This window comes from Anas acuta, chromosome 17 (genome assembly GCF_963932015.1).
Source record: "Anas acuta chromosome 17, bAnaAcu1.1, whole genome shotgun sequence".
NCBI lineage: Eukaryota > Metazoa > Chordata > Aves > Anseriformes > Anatidae > Anas > Anas acuta.
Window position 1 is genome coordinate 9,161,980 of NC_088995.1, and position 15,314 is coordinate 9,177,293.

A 15,314-nucleotide genomic window follows, 5' to 3' on the forward strand; every position below is an offset into this window, starting at 1 on the left:
ATAGGGTCAGACACCTTGGAGTGGAGTCCCCCTGGAAGGGATGTCTTTTCACCTATGATTTGAGCATTACAAGGAATGTGCTTATTCCAGACTGCGGAAGTAGCTCACCTGCTACCCTGGTCACAAGGGGTTTATTTCCAAAGATGCACTTTAGTGATCCTGGAAAGCACATGGATACACTGCAAATTCCACAAGCACTCATTTAACCTTTATTCCCAACAGATGCTGGTTTATGGCAGTGTTAATGATTTACCATGATTTCCCTCTAGCAGACAGTACGGTCTAGTAGGGGGGGAAAGGGAAGAAGTCAGGCATGCTGAGCAAGATGACACTGTAGGAAGATGGGTATAAGGAATGAACCTTTAGTGTCGTAAAAGACACAAAACCACTCCTCCCTGCAAGCCAGTAAGGTTGAGGAAGACCAGGACAAGTTAAGACTTTTGTAATAATAAAAGTCTTACCTAATCCCTTCTTTTCAAGGGCACGGGTGGCAGCTCCCCCCAAACCCCCTGCCCCTGCGGGGGCTCTCCATGGGCCGCAGCCTCCTCCAGGCCACATCCACCTGCTCCACTGGGGGCTCCTCCACGGGCTGCAGCGTGGAGATCTGCTCCATGTGGGACCCATGGCTGCAGGGGGACAGCCTGCTCCACCAGGGGCCTCTGCACAGGCTGCAGGGGAACTTGTGCTGCGTGCCTGGAGCACCTCCTGCCCTCCTGCTGCTTTCACCTTGGGGTCTGCAGGGCTTATTTCTCTCACATTTTCTCACCCTTGTCTCCCAGCTGCTGCTGAGCAGCGTTTTCACCCTTCCTTAAATCTGCCTTCACTGGCTCGGCTCTGACCAGCAGCGGTCAGAGCTGGAAATGGCCCTTGTCTGACACGGGGCAGCTGCTGGGCTCTGCTCACAGCTCTGCAGCCCCCCCCCCCAACAAATCCTTGTCACATAAACCCAGCACAGCAGGGGAAGGCCACTGCTTTTGGTAGCAGCTCTTGGCACTGCCGCAAGTCTTGTTAGAGGGTGGTGTGACAATCAGAAAGCAGGAGGTTAGGGGTGCAAAAGAAACTGCCACTCAACGTTTGGGTCCTTTTGCAAATTTTATTGCATTGCGCAGCCTCTGCACCAGCCAGTAGTGAAGGTCTCATTTCCAGACACAGGATTCCTTGACCCTGACAACACAGTCCCAGAGATGGGCTCTCCTCTGTCCCTGACTCTTCGATCAGTGAAAGCCAAATGCAGGCACCATCAGTGGGATGTGTTTTCCAAGTCACTGCTTCTTTCGTTTCCTTATCAGTAAACTGCAAAGCACTACAAGCAAGGGTGTGTCATGTTGTATAGCAAAGAATACAAAAATTGAGGCCCTTTTCCCAAATTTTGTGATGGGATTGTGGAATACTTGGAGACCTGGAGAGGCCACCAAATACTCAGACACACAGAGATTGAGTTCTCTGGGAGAGGCACCACAATTCTTTGTCTCATCAGTACCAGGAACTCTTGGGAACTGAATCCCATTGCAGCTCAGTGCTCCTCCTCTCTGACACGCAGTAACTCCAGGCTGAAGACATGCTGCGTTGCCATTGCTGATGGAGGCGAACAGACCCGCTGTGGATTGGCCTACTCGTGCTTGTCTGCAGCTCTGCTCTCTTCGTCATGCTTTCTTTCAGTACTGGTACATCGCTGTATGTCCCAACAGAAGAATCTCAGAAACAACGCACAAAACAGTAACCTCGGCTGGAGATGGCAGCCTATGTCTGGATGCTTCTCTAACACAGTGTCTCCTTTACCCCAGGAATTTAATGTCCTTTATGCCTTTCTCCTTCAAATGTAGCAACGAATATCCTCCAAAAAGAAAAAAAAAAGGATAAAGGCCATGCTGCAGGTCACAGAAACATGGTCACAAGCATCTCAAAAAAGTTGTAATTTCAAAATATGAACAACATAGTCCTTGAACAAAATATGGACCGGAGAGTTCGTTATTAAAGTCTAGTAACAATCATCAGGGAGCAGTTATTCTGTGGTAGGGCCGGCTGCCCCTTCCCGCGGTGGTTCAGGCGGTTGAACTCCTCCATGATCTGCAGCATCGTCTTTCCTTTGGTCTCTGGCACCACCAGGAAAACAAAGATAGCCATGGACAGGCAGTATGCCAGGAAAATGATGAAACAGAAACTACCAAGGCCTTCCTATGGGAAAAGAAAGGAGAAAATACGTTCATATAAATTGATCTAGATAGCTTTCTCGTATGATATGTTTCTGGTTTTGTATTCACTAAAACACTTGATGTCAGTCCTGCTTGCAGCCACCTTGGGAACAGCACTGAGTGTTAAGGCAAGCTCATTCTCCTTTCCTGCCTAGGGAGGGAAGCTGTACGCTCAGCAGGCATCGAATGTCATTGCTTGGCAATTCAGAGAGGTGCTGAGCCACATTTCAGTCACTGTTCCTCTCTGCTCCTTCTCAGTCAGTGCTAGACTGGGGAGGGTCCGTTGTGTGTTAGCTCAGTCCCCAGAGGTTAGGGGCTTCTGTTTCCCTGCGACTTCCTAGTGCTGGGTGAGACCTCTGGGACAGATACAGGCATGGCCTTTTTCCACACGAACCCCAAAGGACACACAGGACAAGGAGGGAAAAGCAGGGAGCCCCTTGTGACATTCAGATGACTGCTGGCGGTGTCGATGCCTGTCACCCTTCCATGTTTGCCAGGGATACTCCCTGGGTGCGCAGTTAGCAGCATTTTGTGGGTTTGCTACACTTCAGCTATGTATCTAGGTAGAAAGCAAGAGACCATCAGAACTGCAGGCACTGTGGGCTCTGCCCATTGCAAGAAATGTTGAAAAGGAGAAGCAGGCTCTGGGCTCAAGAAGGGCCGTACCTCCTCCTCCAAACAGAGTTTTAGCACACCCTGCCTTGCTTACCACAATGAAAGGGAACACAAGGCCAAGGAAGAAGAGTTGGATCCAGTTTGAAGCACCATTAAAAACATAAGCAGCTGGTCTGTATGACTGAATAAATATTTCTGTGGGCAGGAGGCATAATACTCCAGCTGAAAAAAACATTGGAGAAAAAAGGAAAAATTAAAAATTTTGCAAGATGCTTCTGTAACTCATACTGCATATCGCCATGGAAGTCAATGGCTTTATCTGACCTGGAAGTGATTGAGGTACTGCTTGGTCTTCAGGAGAAAGGCATGCAGGAAAGCAATAGGAAATGAAATTTTAACTCCTGCCACACTACAGAGTGCTCCAGGACCTGGAACATCTCCCCCCACTGAATCAGGAGCAGGGACTCACGCTGCCTGTGGAGCAGCCACGCCTCTCCTAAAGGCTGCGTGAGGAAGGCAGAGGTATATGATATACGTGAAATACCAACCTGGTCCAATGCCAAAGCTCATGATGTAGATAAAGATGAGTACAACAGAGCAGTATGGTACCCAGGAGAAAGAATCCTGTGATGGGAAACAAAAAGCAAATTAAATCTGAAATTAAAATTTTATTCATCCAGCTCCCTTAGAAACGGGGTCAATCTTCATTGCTGTTTGGTATCACCAACATCCGTGCCCTCTGCTCCCACACACTTCACAGGGAGATAGTTTTGGCAGCGGTCAGGGCTGTATAAAGCTATTGCCTTGAATCTGTGTGTACGTGGCTGGGAACTGCCAGTGTGATGGTTAGCCCCAGGTTAATTCTGCTTCAGCTACAAAACGATTTGGGGGAAGGGAAATAGTGATGATGTCTGCCGTAGAATAAAATGGAAGATGTGATGCTTACCTGCAGTGTGAGCGTGACCGTGAGAAGCCCTAAAGCCAGGGCCATCACCGTGTAGCTTTTCCACAGCAGTGTCTTCCTCCCTGCCCGCTCCACGAGGTAGCCCTGCAACCAGGAGGACACGCGGTCAGCTCCAGGGGCAGGCACGAGGAGGAGCCCTCAGCAGCCAGGCTGGGGGGCTCTGGGGAGCTGGGCTCCTCCAGGAGGGGCTGAGCACCACCAGAGGCAGGTGCTGGAGCAAGCTGGGGAGGTGCAGGGCTGCAGGGAGCATTGCGTGGGCAGGGCAGGACCAGGGCGGCACTCTGCAGGCAAAGCACAGCTGGGAGGACAGCAACGTGGAAATGTTTGCACTGTTCATTGCCATGAACCTACAGCCGAGAGTCCTGCTGAGAAGGGAGGTGTTTTGCAGGATCAGTACAAGGTACCCCTGCTGAGTTGTTGCAGGAGTTTCATTTCTGGCACTTGGTTTGCAGTAGTTTCTAACGATTGCAATGAAACGGGCACTACAGCAGGATGAATTCAGCTGAGGATCCACTTACACACAGAACCGTGGTGAGGATCTCGGTGACCCCAACTCCCAGGGACACGTAGCGGGTTTGAGCAGGGGAGATTCCCACTTGTAGGAAGACATTGTATGCATAAAAGTAAACCTGGAAAGTACAGAAACGTGTGAAGGTTGTTCCTAGGTGGTTCTGTTTACACTAGCTTTGCCTTTTTTGACAGATAATAACTAATCAGGCTTTAGGAAAAGAAAATCTTCCTGATTTCAGTAACTAATCCTCAATGTTTCCGTGAGACTCATTTGTGCAGAAGAGCTTTTGCGAGCAGCTCTGTTTCTAACTCAGTAACACACAGTCTTTTTTTCTTTTTTTTGCTTGCTTTTAGCACTGGCCTTTGCTTTATGTTACAGGTTACAAAATTCTTCATCCTTTAGCGTCTCATGCAGGACATGGAGCACACGTCCTGTTTTAGTGTCTCATGTGCAGGACATGGAGCACTTAGAAATACTGACAGTACTTGCTAAGCAAATGGTTTAAATTATCTATTGCATCTTTAAATCTCTGCAGTGATTTCGATAGTCACTATTTTTCTAGATGTAAGTCCTCCTAACGCAGAAGAAATTCCACCATGAATTTATACTGTTTTTTCTTGATATATTTACTGCTGCAAGAGAGGGGTAGAAAATGGTTTTGTGAATCTCAAAGTCTTTCTGAATTTGCAAAATTAATCTGATTTTTGAAATGTGTTATCATAAGAGAGATGCCTTCAGATGACACTTGCTAAAACACAGGTCTCGCCTTATCTCAGGTCGCAAGCTTCCATGGGAATAGATTATAATAAACACTGACAGTTCCCCTCCTTACAGCCCCTGTTGCAATCAGCATTTTACTACTCATTGCAGAACTTACTTTTCGCCAAGGAACCGTAAGCAGACTGAAAAGCAGAGAGAAGTGGCACACGTACCACATTGACTCCAATTAACTGCGTGCATGCAGCGACGAGGAAGAGAGTGATGAGCTGCCAGCGGACAGCTTTGTCACGAAAAAGATCACAGACGTGCTTAGCCTTCTCCCCACGGATGGCTTCTTGCTCTGCAGTCATGTCATCTATTTCAGCCATGTGGTCGCCGTCTCCCCAGAGCTGCTTCACAGCTGGACGGACAGAAAGAGAAGGTGACTCCTGGTCCATGCTCCCCAGCACAGCCCTGGATTCAGGGGGTACGTCCTGCCTTGCAGTTTTATTTCAGCTTCAGGCTCTTTGCCTGTGTGAACTTCCTAGAGGTCTGGGTTCAGCCTAGATGCTGACCCAGCTCACTGTGAACTGGATTTACTCATGAATCTTAGTCACAACCTCACCGTTGGCCAGTAGCTGTTTACAGGATTTCATTGTAAACCGAGCCTAAATTCTCACTGATCCTTCCCCGACTCCCCTCCCGCTACACATACAGCTCTCAGGCACACAGCAAAACAAGGAAAAACAGTTCCTATGGTAAAAAAATAAGTCTAAAGCCAGAGTTCTGCCTCTCCATCCTCCAGAAAGCCATAGTGGCTGTTTCTGTGTTCATGTCAGTGGCTGCTCTTAGGCCTGCTGAAGACCTGGAATGCTTGTGGATATGGTGTGCTGGTAGGGAGCATCCATTTCTTACACAGAGCCCGGGTGTGCTGCATCCGTGCCCTGACTGCTCAGGGCACAAGCTCCGTGTGCTCGCATCCCCCAGAGGATCCTGGCAGAGGACAAGGCAAATCCTTGTGCCAAGACAGCTCTAACACCAAAACAGAAGGGGCTGCCTTGTGTTAAAACTGCAGGTGGTTTCAGGGTTTCAGAGCCAAAAGGCCAAGAGTCTCTTTCCAAACTGAACATCTCTTCCAGACGTCTGTGGGGTTTTCCCCCTTTTTTTTTTTTTTTTTTTTTTTTTTTCTTGCTAAAATGAAAGCTTTGTGGCCCATTTCCTTACCTTTGATGCACCCCTCCTTGTCCTTTTTGTCGATGAGCAGGTAGCGGGGCGAGTCTGGGAAGAAGGGCAGGGTGAGAAGCTGAACGAGGGCAGGAAGCGCGTTCGCTGCCATGAGAATTGGCCAGAGAGCATCCACCCCGAGGACTTCTCTGAAACCAGACCAGCAGAGTGAGAGGAGCTGAGCATCGCTGTGCACTGTTGATGTGAGCACACGGGACACAGGCTGGTCCCTCAGCCCTGCCGCATGTGTCCCCGCAGCTGCCACTGAGGGGTCTCCAGGATTTCTCAACCCAGAAAAATTAAATCTCAAAGGAGGAGGAAGGGGAGAGCAGAGTGCCACTGCCTGCGGCACAGGCATTACACAGCGTTGCCACCTGTTGCTCAGCAGGGAGTGCAGCACCCTAACTGCAGCCTGCAAGCCCCCAGAGAGGAGCACTGGCCTGGCAGAGCACCCAGAAAGAACCTGCAGTGGCTGATCCCTCTGCTTCTGCAGCAAAGAGTTACCCCCAAGTTACAACGAAGACAGGATCTGTGGGTTCCCAGCCTGGGACTGGCCTTCCCAAAAAGCAGCTCCGAGTACACTGTGGGCAGAACAACCTGTGCCCGGGGACAGGACAGACTGCCTTTGGCACAGGACAGGCAGACAGGGCCTGGGCTGAGGGGCAGGAATCTACCAGAGCTTTCTGGTTTTGCATGAGTGCCTGGTGAGTGGGTGTGCTGCTTTCTGTGTGTTTCCAGGAAGGTTTTGGTGGATCTGACACTCCTTGTTCCTTCTAAAAAAAGTAAGACGTACAACTCATCTGTTAAAAGTTTTCATTTCTGTATTTTGATCTGTGTTTGCCAGGAAGCAACATCATTCTTCAGTATTAAATATTTGTATGATTTCAGTTTTCCATTTACTTAAGTCTGGAATTTGTGCCGAGCCAATTTGGTCTGGCTACCTAGGGTACCCTGAAAACATGTCTAAAAAAGCTGTTGATTTGCCTGTCTGTAGGCTTGCATATGCACATATTTTAAAAACAGAAGAAATTAAGCAGCTCTCAGACCTCCTTACCTGAGACCCAGAGCAAATCCTATAAACTTGCCGATGGCGATGGCAGTGGAAGCAGTTATGGCAATCACCCCGCGCAGCTTCTGCGGGGCACATTCCCCAGCATACATGATGTGGATATTCAGACCCAAACCTGCAGCGACAAATGACTGTCAGATGGGGCAGTACAAACTCCTGGCAGTCTGGTGTTTCGGAATTGCAAAGCATATAGGGTTAGGCTCTAAAATGTTTTAGGGCTGAGCATGAGTCTGGCTCATACGAAGTGTGTTCCCAACACCTTGGCATTGCGTCTTTGCTAAGTATTTCACTAAGCAAGTATGTTCTCCTGGGAAGTCAGTTCTTCACCAGGCTGGCCTTCTCTTACCGTGGCTCCTCCAGCCACAGAAACAGGGTTGCTATCGATCCCTTTAATCCCAGTTAGACATGTCAGCATATACTCAGGATCTCGTGTGCTTTATTTTGTGCTTGAAACCAACAAGTTAACACAATCACACCATATATTCCATTTACTCAGTGAATTAATTAAGAATTATTCTCACTAAAACGTATTTATTTATTCATTTGCTGGTTAGTATTTTCTTTATCCAACTGCTCAGGGATCAAAACATCAACAGAGTGTGACCTTCTGAGGATCTGGAAATTAGAATTGCCTGGCTTGAAAACCACTCCCTTGTCTGTAATGTGGAAGGCAGTGTCAGCCACAACAGCAGCAAGAGAAAAAACAGAGGTTAGCTTTCTGTTGAGTGAGTCTGCTCCCTGAAATATCACAGCCTTTGGCTTTTCCACAAGTTGGTAGGATTTTTATATGGATTGGATGTGAAGATTAAAAAAAAATAAAAAAAAATGGAGCTGTCACACGTGATTAATTATGTTTCTGTTCTCTTAGTAAAAAATGCATTCAGTAATCAGGCACTCTTCAGAGTTTAGTGAAAATCTGTAATCCATATAGTCAGCCTGGTAAAACCTTGTGACCCTCAGCCACTGCTCTCCCAAGTATTAAAACCCATAAGTAGAAATGCAAATTTACCTCCACAAACTCCAGCTAATAATCTGCCAATGATGATCATCTCAAAGGACCCAGACAGCCGGCTGAGTCCCATCAGAGCTGCACTCAGCAGAGCAGGGATGTTGTTGAGCAGCATGACCTTCTTCCTGGAATTCATTTAAATTAGGATAAGCACGAATACTGCCTGTGTGGCATTCACAGCTGGACAGAAGTCACATATTGTAGCATGGGTAAAGACTGAGATCAGCTGCCATGAAGTGAATGGGAAAGGAGAAAATTTTGTCATAGACTGAAAAGCCAGCTGGAGCTTTTCATGCCTACAGCACCACTTGCATGTATTCTACTGGAGCCTGCATCTACGCTGAGGAACAGCCTTTGTAAGATGGTGTCTGGGAAATTTGTGTTTAAAAGGTATGCACTCCCCAAGTGGTTTCTCTGAACTAGGTTGGCTTTGGAATTTACGAGGACTATGCCATGACTTTCCTTGATCACTGGCAGTTTTTGCCATTCTCTGTCTTCACTGAACTGATCTGAAGTGGCCCTGGGCTGCTCACAGCACTGCTTTACAAGCAGTGTTTCTACCAAGAGACAACCACTTGTTTTTGCAGGTGTTGGCGTAAACAGGAAGACCAGTAAAGTCATTATTCCTACCTTCCAAATCTAACAGACAAATACCCGGCAGACAAGGACCCCAGGAGCCCACCGATGCTGTAAATGGACACAACGAAGGACCACATCAACGTAATTATCTCTTCACTGGGAGAAGATCCGTATCTCTTCAGCCAGGACTCACGGATGAAACTTTTGATGTACTTTAAAAGAAAAACAGAAATGGACTCAATCAACATATTTCCTAATTATTGCACCTCTTTTTTTGCTTCTCTTACCTACCTGCGTGTCTTGCTTGATACATCTCTATCAACACCATGGCTGCAATCTTACCCCAATGAAATGAAAGGGAATTTTGCCACTAACATTACTGGAGTCCATGGTTTAGCAACACAGTGCAATGAATCACAGTAACTATCAATATTAAATACCAGTAGTGGGTGCCACTAAGAGAAGAGCAAGTTGGGCTTCTGTTTATGTGCTAGACCCTGACTGTTCTGTTACCCAGGTTTTCCCTCTATTCCCACTTGTTCTTCTCGTCCACCTTCTGCATCCTGCCTGATGCCTTGGGTGAAATTCAGGTTTGACTCCAGTTGACCTCAGTGAGGTCAGGATTTGTCCCTTGATGTGCACCATGCTGGGGTCTCTCTGACCTGCTCTAGATAACTTCAGGGTGTCCTCATTCAGGATGAGGCTTTGCAATGTGGTGATACTACAAGCTCAGTGTCCTCAGCACCACTGAAGATGACAAACACCTCACCTAATTCCCCTTTTTCAGCTGTGGTATCAGCGCTGACCTCAGCTCCAGAGCTAGAGTTCTTCCCTGTCCTGTTTCACCTTAGATGCGTTCACATAGACCTAGTGTGCATAGCCAGAGACCTGCTGCAAGGCAGTCCCTGAGCACTGGAGAGAGCAGAACATCCTGTGAACAATCCAACTCGGTCATGGACACATGGCTGTCTTCATAGATATTCCTCATCCTCCCCTTTCCCAATTTCGTGACACCAGACAGAAGTTAAATGCAATGAAACACAGGAGCGATGGCAGCTGCTCTGAGAACCAGGAAGCCACAAGTTTAGCTTTGAGAGCAGAAGGGAAAAACTAGTGACTGGAAATAGAGTGGAGCGCATGAGGACACTGAAATCCGCGCTGAGAGCTCAACTGGTGGGCTTACCTCGGCAGGAGAATTGATGATGGAGACCTGCAACCCATACTGGAAAGTTCCCCCAATGCCCAGGACAAAAGCCAGGAGGAAGAGGTTGTAGCTCATTTTCTGGCTGGAAGAAAAAACAGCAAAGAAAGCAAGTGCAGCTATTCAGACGTGCCCCGGCTGTCCCGTTTTGCCTGTGGGAACCCTTACAGCTAGTGCAGTGCAAGACCACAGCAGCGAGAGCACAGGGCAGTAGGAAATTTGTGGAAAGGAGAGAACTTCTCCCAGCACCCAGATTCACACTTCAGTGCTCCTGGCTCCAGCTTTGGGCAACTAAATCGGCACTAGCATGGGATCGCTAGTCCCTCCCACTCCCCATGCTCCGTTACGGAGAGTCCTTGTGGGGATGTGTCCAGCAATCATGGCACGATGCTGCACTTTTATCTCTAGAACAAATCGTATCCAAAGGCAATGCTGAGCAATAACTGCTAAACATTTACAAGCTGATTCCTAATCAGATGAATGCCATTGTTTCAATGGGCACCAAATTTATCCATGTTGTAAAACTGTTGGCTTCAGAGGACTCGGTTCTGAATAAATCTGATATTTGGTGCATTCATAAATCAAATGATGGCAATCTGCTGCGTGTCAGAGCACTAGGAAGAAATGAGACTTGAGGTCTCTGCAACTAGACATCTCCTGCTATCCTCCATGCTCCTGAAGATGCCACACATCAGCATGAGACAGATCATCAGCAACAAAGTCAGTAAACTATTCTATGTACAAAACGTGTATTACACCTGCAGCAAATTTCTTCATCTTATCCTCATTCTGTATCATAACACCATTGCTTGGTTGATTGCTTGAGTTTTGTGTTGCATCTCTTGGGTGGCTTTTCCAGTCTCACAGATTTTAAAATCAGGAAGACTTTATTATTATTATTGTAATTTAATACTCATCCTAAAATAGTTTTTTAAAAATATCTTTGTTTTATCTTTTCTGGGTATTTTTTTCCTATACCTCCTTGACAAGAAAGGATTGATTTCCATCCTTTGATGTTTACATCTTTCAGATACTTACTGTTAACTCATTTATTGTGGAGAACTTTTTCAGTCCTCTGGTCCTCCTCCATCTGTCAAACCATGCAGCCTTGTTTTGTTGCTCTGCTCTGAACTCCTTTGATTTATCTTCTCTATCATGTATCAGGCATTAAATACAAAAGTGCTCTCAAATCCAGTTTCCTCTGATTTTTAAAAATAATTTCTTGTAAGATATTTGATATCTCTCAATTATGACTTTGTACTATTATTTTAACCATATTTGATTCAGATTTATTTTTCTTTCTGTACTTAATTTATGCAATTGGTCTTTTAGAATAGCAGAAAGGAAAAAAATCTGTGCTGAAAAAAATCTATTTGGGGAAAAAAAAAAAAAAAGAAACATTCTATTTGGGGGAAAAAAAGAGAAACATATACCAACTTGCATGCAAAGGTAGTCATCTCAGCTTGCAGGCTAGGTCTTTCCTGACGCTTTCTTCAGGTACTTTGGAAAAAGTCAGTCTATATATAGAGAAAGAGGAGCCCGAGATAATATTTCAACACATCGTTTCATTCTCTTTCAGTGTTTGCACTCTCTTTGGTTTGTCATGAAGTTCTTGCTATTGGTTTGTCATTATTGTGTTGGTTACTGATGAAACTGCCGGTCATCTCGGCGAGTTGAGCATTCACGCCAGGTCAGTTGGGAAGAGAAGCTGAAGCGACAACTGACACGGAGCTGCAGGAGATGAGTAAAGGACAACGAGAAAGCACTAATGGAAAGCAAAGTCCAGGGACCAGCACAAACCAGAGCAGACTGGCCTGGCCTCCCCAAGACATAGGTTGGGTAATCACTCATCACACCGAAGGAGGAGGTCCTGTTACTCTGAGCCTCACCACGGTAAAGCCTTCTGAAGCCTGACTCCAAAACATGACTAAGCCTGACTAAGCCTGAGCACTCCACACTTGGGCTGTGGGGTCAGTCAACTCTTCAAGGGTAATGGTCACTGCCTCAAAGTTCAAGTCTGTGTCCCCGTAGCAGGGTAGATGCTAGGGAGGTTGAATGTCAGTTTTGCATCCTAACTGTAAAATTAAAAAAGGACATCTTTACTTTTATCCATAATTCTTAAATCACCTCTATCTAGCAGTCTTCGTGTTTCTGGTAAAAGGTTTTTACAAGATGCGTTTCTGCCTAATGCTTCACGTAAGAAAATTGACCTAAACAACTGACATACATTTTTTCAGTTTATGAAGTTGTGTTAATTCAGTAACAATTAACCAACTTGTTAAGTGCTTCAATTAAAATGTAACCGATCAGATCAATTAAAATGTAACCACTGTTTGTCTATGCTTAGTCACTCTGAGGACACCTGATTTCAGGCCATAGTCAGAAGAAACACCAGGAGTTGGAATTGGTGTTTCCTGACGTGTACTCGCAGGATGGGGTCCCTAACTCTGGAAGTGTTGAATGTGTGTCATTCCTCAGCAGCTGTGTGGCATACGGCCAGCTGCAGAAGGTGCCCGTCCTTCCAGGGATCTGGGGAAAGCAGAAAAATGCTGACTTGGGTGTTAGCCACAAAGGTGGCTGAGCTGTGGACCTTTGGATGTTGCAGGACTTCTCCGTTTTGCCCAGTTCTCCTCTGACCTGCACCTCCTGGCAGTCTGTGCTGGGCTCTCCCTCACCCAGGCGGTCTCTTCAGTCCATCCCCAGCTTCCACCCTGCGTCTTCTCTACTGCCTTGTCTTGCCTCTCGTTTCCTGTCTTCTCTCTGATCCTCACCAAAGGAATGTCAGAGTATTTTGGTACCATTGTGATGCTACCAGCACTTTTTGCTTCAACAATTTTACGCTTTCCATCTGCCCCTTCCTGCACTCTCCAGACTGCATAAATGAAAAGTATCTCTGCATTTCCTAGCTTGCAGGTGTCTTACTCTTGGTTGTCTTGTCTCAAATTCCTGATTGTTTCCAAATTGTTGCCCAAAAGCAGAGACATGCTGTTGCCCGTGTGTGTGTGTGACTGACTACTAGCACCAAACACAAGTGAACAAAACTTTAGATTTATTTTCCCTATGTTGTAAACTGTAGACAATGAAAGACAGCTCTTGCACAGACTCCTTGTCTGAGAAATATATCTGCCTCTCCACTCGTGCCCAGCATGACAATAATACGCTCTGGAAATGTGATGTTTACATTCATGCCATTTAAAAATGCTGTACTTTTATTGACTTAGTTACAAATATACCAATGTATGCGTTCTTCTTTGCTGCAACCATCAGCAGAAAACCATCACCAGTCTACCTGATGCCTAGGAAAACCACATTAAATGGGAAGCTTTGCCCTGTTCTCTACCGGGCTACCTATAGAGGATCAGCATCACATCTGGGTCTTTTCCAATATGCTCTGTGGGGAAAAATGAGAACATGCTGCAGTGATTCTCCACATCCAGAAAAAGCAGCTGCCATAGCAGCTCCTCACCACACTCCAGCCTCAGCAGAATGTGGGTGTAAAATGGAGTGGGAGCCCCACAGGGTGCGTCAGCAGTGTCTGTGCTCACGGTGTGCACGTGGGACTGGAGAATTACCTGTGCTTCACTGCAGAGGACTGGATGGCAAGAAACAAGCCATGAAGAAAACCAGCCCAGAATAAATTGTCTGCAAACAATGCCCAAAAGTCAGTTGTATAATAAGCCACTTAGCAAGTACTAGAAGCTTTCTTCCTAATCCACCTGTCACATGTTTTTATAGCTGAAAATAATTAACTCTCACTGTTGCTCAACACATAGGGGGCGATTTGAAATCACTTAATAACAGAAACAACAGGAGCACTGCGCAAGGTACTGAGAATTTCATCTGGTATCTGAAAAAAAATTAATCGTATTAATTTTTGTGTTTGAGAACCCAGATTTAGAAGCAAAAAAAGGCTTCTGAGGTGTAAGTTACTGTCTGGGTGGAGAAGACATACAGAAGATACTTAGAAGACATTTGCTGAAGCATTGCATGGTGGTAATTGATGATAAGAGAATAAGGCAGCAGTCTGTCCCTATTAATATGGATTCTAATATATAGATGTGAATATAGATGTGTTATTTACTACTGGAAACTTAAAATAGATTTTTAAATATTTGGAGAGATTTATTAGTTGATGTACATTATAAATTTGCTTTAAATAAGCAGCAACATGATTTATTTCCATAAGCACAAAGTTCTATACAAGCAAAGATCTGGTGGTGTGTGGCAGGCTGATATGCTTTGGCTGCTAGCTATGGACCCTTCAGTGGGTGTATGCATTTATCCAAGAGCACCTATGAACACCTCCTTGGGAAAGGAGGAAATCTATTTTTCATTCTCTCTCTCTTTCTTTCTTTCTTTCTTTATTTATTTAATCAAGGCCCATCTTAAACTCAGCCTTTGGGGCCCAATTTCAGATTTCAATACCTAACCATAGTATCCTAATTCAGTATTTAGGTACCTGGCAGCGTGGCCTGAGTCTCAGTGTTGGCTGGAAGCAAGTACTTTGCATTTCAACTCATGGAAGTGAGCAGCAGGACAATTTTTTAAGCTGTGTAGCAAGAAAAGAGTTTATCAGGTGTTGGAGCGTTCAGCAGGTAGAGAGGCAGCTCACTACACTTTGTAACATCAATCGATCTCCTAGAGAAAACTGATCACATCCCTTGCCTATCCATGTTTTGCTGCTGTCAGGTGTTTCTCTGATTTACCTGTCTGAAAGTATTTCAGTGAAACCCTCGTGTCACCCTTGACCAGTTTTTAACAAGAAGCCTCCAGCTGGCTTTTCAGGAAGCCAGTCACTGAGAACGTCCCCAGGGCTGACAAAGGGACAAGTCCGTGTTAGTGGTGCAGGCAGGAAGGGAGAGCAAGTGGTGGCTTAGGAGGAGTTTAACAAACGAAGTAAATAAGTAATGTGGAACCGAACGGCTGCGTTTTCTGCCTTGGCCTAAATTATTTTCAAGGTGAACCTAAGAGTAATATGTTCTCCCTAACCCTCCTCCTCTCTCCGTGTCCCTGCAAGAGAACATAGCCACCGCTGAGCTTCCCCCAGGCGCTATTCTCCTTCCCTCTGCTACAACACGGTGGATTTGATCTCCTCAGGGCCTTTATACAACGCTGCGTGGCTCTGAGCTTTGAAGTTCCGTTTCCTGAACTCCTCCGAGATTTCCAGGAAGGATTTCCCCTTCGTCTCAGGAAGGAAGAGCCCAATATAGAGAGCAGTGCAGACGCAGACCACAAGGAATGGGACGTAGCA

General features: G+C 46.1%; 2 protein-coding genes across 4 annotated transcripts in view; both read right to left on the reverse strand.

The window, feature by feature from the left end:
• Nucleotides 1-1,079: 1,079 nt before the first annotated feature.
• On the reverse strand, nt 1,080-11,637 carry LOC137841446 (solute carrier family 2, facilitated glucose transporter member 11-like). 3 transcript variants are annotated; one of them, XM_068654366.1, is made up of 12 exons: nt 11,501-11,637; nt 10,046-10,148; nt 8,914-9,074; nt 8,284-8,408; nt 7,260-7,389; nt 6,206-6,354; nt 5,215-5,402; nt 4,290-4,400; nt 3,754-3,855; nt 3,356-3,431; nt 2,902-3,029; nt 1,080-2,175 (listed from the first exon to the last, which is right to left on the reverse strand). In XM_068654366.1, the coding sequence occupies exons 1-12, from the start codon at nt 11,518-11,520 to the stop codon at nt 1,972-1,974; spliced, it is 1,497 nt and encodes a 498-aa protein (XP_068510467.1). In that variant the 5' UTR covers nt 11,521-11,637; the 3' UTR covers nt 1,080-1,971. The 3 variants fall into 3 exon arrangements, with proteins under 3 accessions (XP_068510467.1, XP_068510469.1, XP_068510468.1); XM_068654368.1 differs by having other exon boundaries at nt 11,497-11,544; XM_068654367.1 differs by lacking the exon at nt 11,501-11,637 and adding an exon at nt 11,102-11,387.
• A 1,458-nt stretch (nt 11,638-13,095) lies between these two features.
• Nucleotides 13,096-15,314, reverse strand: part of LOC137841452 (solute carrier family 2, facilitated glucose transporter member 11-like) — a 14,115-nt gene continuing 11,896 nt past the window's right edge. The window contains 1 exon segment of the mRNA XM_068654373.1: nt 13,096-15,314. This exon segment is cut by the window's right edge and continues 3 nt beyond it. Within this exon segment, the coding sequence (XP_068510474.1) occupies nt 15,132-15,314 (183 nt within the window). The 3' untranslated portion in view covers nt 13,096-15,131.